Genomic DNA, 6,178 nt, shown 5'->3' with positions numbered 1-6,178 from the left:
GGGTTTGAAACAAATCTCTCATCACGAGGCACTAAAGCAAAACTACAACAAAGAAGGTTCATTGTCAAAAAAAAAAAAAAAAACATCCCAAGAAATGAATAAATAAATTTGGATACATCTGTGTTTCATGACTGGCTTCGTCATCTCTTTCAGAAAGGTAACACAGAAACATGTCTTTATACCCACCCCCTCTAAGCACACTCCAGGCGGCAGCTACTGTTGTACACATTTATTGGAAATAGAGTCAAAGTAAAAATGTATTTTTTAAGAGAGAAGACATCTTTGACATTTCATGTTTGTCAGAGAGAAAGAGACTTGTTTGGACACACCGAGTGACATAAGTTAGTTTAGCTTATACGTGTGACATGCAATAAATAAAAGCGCACTACGGTCCGGCTGAATGTACACTTGCTTTCATTTGCACATTACCTACACAGCAGCTGAGTAAAACGACACCTCCTGTTTTGATATGCACAAAGGCTAGTGAAGAGAGTGGACTATCAAATGGTAATACAAAAATAGAACCAGGTAGCATTTCATACTTGAAAAATAAAGGGACAGACAAACGGCGAACACGGCTGAGTACTTGTTTTTGTGCATCCATCCTCCTTGAAGCGCAGAACTTCATCTAAGCGACAGGCATTAATTCTCCGTCTTTGTTTTTTTGTTTTTTTTCTTGCTTTTGTGACAGAAATAAACCTCTTCAACAAAGCACAGGACAGGGCTTTGAGCATGTGTGGCACAGACTGACAGGGCATGCGGTTAGCTCTGTGCAAATACTAAAAAAAATAATTAAATGACAAAAGAAACATCTTTACAAAATCATTTGTAAGAAAGAGGAGCGACTGAAAACGGGCCCCGAGAACCGATCTGAGCGTGAGACCGATGTCTTGCTGGAAAGCACTGAGAAAAGTAGCTGCATCTGAGTAGTTATCTGAACTGCATCGTTTCAGGCTGCTGTCTCACGTGTGTCTCACTCTCTGTAAACCCAGCGGCCCCGGGGAAGAAACCAGCCAGAGACCTATTTAGTCTGCTGGATTCTTATGGATAATTTGAGCACTTTTTTAAGGGCCTCAGGCTTCCTATCACATCTAATAAATGAGCCACAATAATAAAATTACCACTCACTTTTTATGCAAAGGCAAGAATTTCTTCACCGAACTCAGCGGGAAAGGAATGTAGCTTTGTAAACATGTAGAGTTATCTTACATACGTGACCGTTTTACATGTACAAAATGAGTGGCAAGTCTAATTATGGTTATTCTGAGCTCTCGGTGCCACTCGTCACCCTTGTTCAGTAGCCCTTAAAGAAGCCTTCGGCCACCCTCGCTTCTTTAAACGTCACCGTCACAGAGTTTATAGTCACTTTTGTCAAGATGACGGTCTTCGGCTGGTCTGCTGTTGGGGAAGCAGTCTCTGGGGCGACGATCGAATCGTCGCCTCTCGCTTCCTCCTTCCTCACCTCAGCCAGGGAGCAGACGGTAGCGGCGTCACCTGCCGTCCCTCTGCTCCCCCGAATGCTCACTATCACTGAGGTTGCATTGCTTCTCTCCGGGCCTGACTCCCAGCCCTCCTCTCCTCTGTCCGAATCTGACCTGTCACTCACAGAAACTGCATCGCCCAGTCTGGCCTCAGATGCAGAGGTGCTGTCCTTTGATTGGCTGCGCACAAGCATTGGCTTCGGTGTCGAATCGCACTCGCCCATGATGTCGATCCACGTGTGCGAGCTTACCGGCATCAGGTCACCACCCAACTTCTCCCCCACCTGCAGCACCAGGTCATGTTCCTCGAGCAGAGCAGGTGAGCTGCACTCTGACAGGCCTGAAAAGAGATGGTGACACATCTTGTTCATTTTTAAGGGTCAAAGGTCATGGTGGGGCTACTGTGTTTTGTTATCAGCTTGACAAACCAACCATATAAACTGCCTTCACATCTCTCCCCCATGGTGCTCTCAGACTTCTCTTCTTCACTGGTGCCGCCCCAGTCCTCCTCCATGGGCTCCATCTTCTTCTTCTGCAGATGCATACGTTTGCCATCTCGCCCTCCTTTGGCCACCCTCTGCCAGCCATTCCTCCTCACCTGGCGCTGGTACATGCTGCCGTGCTCAACGTGGTCCACGTCTGTGCTCATGGAGCGGGTGAGGGAGAGGCGAATGCGGGGCGGAGGCTTCTCCGTCATCTTGTGAGCGCTGCGGAGGTCCATGGCAAAGACATTCTGGGGGAGAGCAGAGATGGTGGCAGGTCAGAAGCTGTATGACTGCGCACACAAGCAGGAAGCAAATACAGTTCTGCCTTTTGAGTTACTTACAGTGGAAACATAGGATGCATTTCATTTTTGACAGACAGCACGTGTATGGGAAATGTAGTCGTAAAGAAAATGCTGTGATATTCAGTTTACTTCTGCAGCCAACACCACTATCCAAACTGCAAACATTAGCTGTTTAGCATGTTTAACACCTTTGTTTTATTTTTGTTTTTTAGAAATGTCTTAATTCTGCAGAAATTGGTTGATAGGATGGTTTTAGCTAGGATTAGCTAGGATGGTGGAATACTAACCAAAAAATAAATACATAAATAAATAAAACAATCCTGCTGCTGTGAATACCGTATTTATAAGTACAGAAAATGTGCCATATCTGCCATTAAAATCAGATTAAAAGATGTATATTTACAGATTTACTGCAGTTTGATACAAGTAATGGAAACAGTCATCATCTCACGAAACACCAGAACTGTTCTAAACTCGCTTCAAAAACAAGTAAATGGAGCTTAAAGGTGCAAAATGCAAATTCCAAACCAGCTATGCCCGGCTTGCCTTTTTTAAAAGTACCACCTATTTACCACAAGAGGCAGCAGTGAGTTAGTGTTGCATGCATACTGTGTCGGTCCAAAGAAGGAGCACTGCACAGTGCGCACAGTCTGTGACTCTGTCCAAGTGTTAATGCATGATTTTCTTTTAAGGACCCTCTCTGGTCCTCATCGTCATGGTGATATCAAGAGCTTGACTTGGCTAATTTGTGATGCTCTGATAATGTGATAATGACACAGTGAGAGCAACGACCATTCGGGGGTCACACCCCTCGCTTTAGAAACATGTCTTTTAAAAACTACCGAGGCCATTGGGCCTTGATCTCTGCTGGGGTTTTGTATCTTAGTGATTGATTATCAGCGCTAATGGGTCACTCTGTAAAGAAACTGATGTTTTAAACTGTTAAAACATCTGGACAATAATGCACTGTGAAGAAAAAACAACAAAAGTATTGTTCACAATGATACAGCATTGGGGTTTTTTTGTTTCCTCATATTTCCAGCTGTTTATGAGAAGTAAATGTTTCAATCAAAGGGGCATTCTAGCAATGTTATACATGAAACTTACATTTGAGTACCATTCAGCTAGTAAAGCGAGCTTGAAAAATAATCCTACTGATGTCATGGTGATGTAATTGGGGTTATTGGGCTGGAGCTTGAGATCAAGTTGCATTAGCAGCAGGGTTACAGGTCAGGCGGTTCAGGCGGCAGAAGGCAGTTTGTTGGGTGCTAATGGTAAGGTCTGTGATTTGACACTGAACCTGAGGCGCTCCCATCAGAGGAACTTTAGGCCAATAAGTAACTAAGAAGAAAAGAGTCCCAGGATTCCTACATCCCAAAAATTTGTAAGCTTAATGTTAAATTGATGGAATACCCCTTTAATATCTTTTTTATTTGTTTGTTGTGTGTGTGCACAAATACCAAAAGTCATCACCTGGATAAATGTGCAACTGCCTTTAAACAAACAAGCCTGGCCAGCAGTTAGGATTAATGAAGGAAGATACAACAAAGGTTTGTGAGACAAGAGGAAAGGTAAATGTCGCTACCCGCAGGATGGGCCTCCTCGGTCTAAGACCTTTCCTGCGATAGGTCAGAGTTCTTATCTTCTCCCGGCTGGAAAAGAAGCAGACAGAGAGAGAGAGAGAGGTCAGAAACAAAAGCAAGAATATGAAAGTGTGACTAACAGAATGAAAGGAAAACCACAACAGTTTCTGTAATTACTCACTTCTCCTCGTAGGCCAGAACAAGGAGAGGGTCCAAAATATTGTCCTCTGGTTCCCAGGTACTGTACCTGCCAGCGCACACACGCACGCACACACACACACACCCAAGATGTCAGTCTATCTAGTATGAAGAAGCACATTCTATAAACGCTCATAAATATACACCGGATGAGGGGGATGAGGTCACTAGATGATTACTCAAGGCTTACTCACTTTTGGGGCCATCCCTGCCATTTCAATAGATACTCCACAGCACCCTGAGGAGAGACAGAGGGGTGGGGGTGGTGTACACTTAGAGATGATGCAGCACACACACAAAACACGTGCTCCAGCGCATGCAGAACCAAGCTGCTGTCGCTTTAAAGTGTGGATGGGAGGGACAGAGGGAGAGTCACGAGGATTTTTACTTCTTTTTTTTTTAAAAGGGGTGTTTTTGTGAGGGGTGACGTCAATGACAGCGAGGCTGAGTGGCTGCAGCTAGTCTCTCGCTGGCGATGACGTGACCGAACGTGGCTACAGCAGGTGCCGGTTTCTACGATTCTCGTGCACGTTCTAGAACAGCCCTCCGCTCGTATAGGTGGGGCCACACGTGAAGATGAGGGGAGGCGGGGGCATGTAAACAACGCGGTGCTGCGCAATTTTATCTTAAAAAAATTAAAATCTTTTTTTACTTTTTAAATTATCAGCTCGAAAATCAATGCTCGCAGTTTGTCCCAGTGAAGACGAGATAAAAACAAAACAAGAGCAGCTCCGACGTGCGCACAGTGCGCGCTTTCAGGAGAAGAACGTGTTTGTTTACAGGCTCTATTAGACTTATGCGAGAGCGCATTTCTACATTATAGTGCGCTCGTGCTGCTCAAATTATCACCCCCAAATCCCCCCACCACCCCCAACTGCAAAAAATCAATGGGCCACCACCACGAAGGAGTCAGCGACGGATTTACGCAGCGCTCACCATCTAACCGAAAATAAAGTGCGCAGCTGCCCGCATAGCTACTGGCCGTCAGACCTGTTTTCAGGTCGCACACCCCCCTTCTTCTTCTTCTTCCTCCACACATTTCACTACAACTGCGTAGGCTCCTCCAAAACACGAACACGCTGCAGCAGCTGCAGCGCCAGCCGTTGCACATGAAGGTTACAGGATGCGACTCGTGCGCTAAAACAGTGTTAAAGTTTGGCGCAGTTGCATGAAAACAGATCGGTGTTGTGTCTTAGCGTAAAAGCTGGAGAAGGATTTGGGAGCGACAAAAGTGCGTAGCCAGGTTTTGTTTGTGCATGGCAACCGGAGCAGAGCGCTCCTTCAAGAGGGAAAACAAACACAGGCGATTACGTTTTTCTGTGAGTTACGTGCTCATTCTTACCTTTCTCACCCTCTTATTTGTTATCGACTCCACTGCAAACACTTGGTCTCCAATTGAAGACAGCTCCATCGCTGATCGCTGAATCCTGAGCAGGATGCGAACTGGGTATCTATGCTTTTTCGGTTGTTGTTGTTGTTGTTTTTGTTGGCTTTTTTGTTGTTGTTTTTTGTCGCAGTGCAAAAATTTAAATAACAGATACTATTTAAAGACGAGTATGTGTGGGGAAAACCCTCGCACTGTCACGGCGGATGCTCGCTTGTTTTTCTGCCTTCGCTTCTTCCCCTTCACGCCTGCTCCTGCTGCCTGCCTCTCTCAGTGTTTAAAATCTGCGACACATCAACAGCAGCTTTAAGTCCTGCGCGCTCTCACACTGTTGCGTAGGGGCCGAGCCTCCAAGATACGTGCCCGCACCCGCGAGGCCGCGCACGCAAGTTAGACTAGAGTGCAGGAGAGGGGCAGAGGGAAAGAGATCACGAGGACAGGATTATTAAGGGTTACAGCTAGGGGAGCTGCTGCTTTTTTGCTCATGAATTATTATTGTTTTTGTCGTTCGTAAGTCAAAATTTCGGGTGACTGTCTGGAAATTTCTATTAAATAACTCCATATTTAATAGATTTTTACTCAATAACGCGAAATTTCAAATTGGCTATCTCGAACTTTCGACTTATTCAGGTGTTAGAATAGCTAACACGAAATCTGAACTTACCTCTGTCTGAATTTTTTTTCTAAATTAAACATGATTTTTTTAACATAGCTGACTATGTTAAGCTTAAAATGTGTAGCTTCC

The 6,178-nt window shown here is 45.0% G+C and overlaps 1 protein-coding gene across 1 annotated transcript; it reads right to left on the bottom strand.

Moving 5' to 3' along the window:
• Positions 1-214: 214 nt before the first annotated feature.
• cbx7a (chromobox homolog 7a) lies at positions 215-5,785 on the bottom strand. Its single transcript, XM_005752253.1, has 6 exons — positions 5,392-5,785; positions 4,244-4,287; positions 4,033-4,098; positions 3,854-3,920; positions 1,914-2,214; positions 215-1,821 (listed from the first exon to the last, which is right to left on the bottom strand). The coding sequence occupies exons 1-6, from the start codon at positions 5,458-5,460 to the stop codon at positions 1,295-1,297; spliced, it is 1,074 nt and encodes a 357-aa protein (XP_005752310.1). The 5' UTR covers positions 5,461-5,785; the 3' UTR covers positions 215-1,294.
• Between the last annotated feature and the right edge of the window lie 393 nt (positions 5,786-6,178).

Source organism: Pundamilia nyererei, unplaced genomic scaffold (genome assembly GCF_000239375.1).
Source record: "Pundamilia nyererei isolate P.nyererei 1_Seehausen unplaced genomic scaffold, PunNye1.0 scaffold00350, whole genome shotgun sequence".
Classification (NCBI taxonomy): Eukaryota; Metazoa; Chordata; class Actinopteri; order Cichliformes; family Cichlidae; genus Pundamilia; species Pundamilia nyererei.
This window is presented reverse-complemented; position numbering and strand designations above follow the sequence as displayed.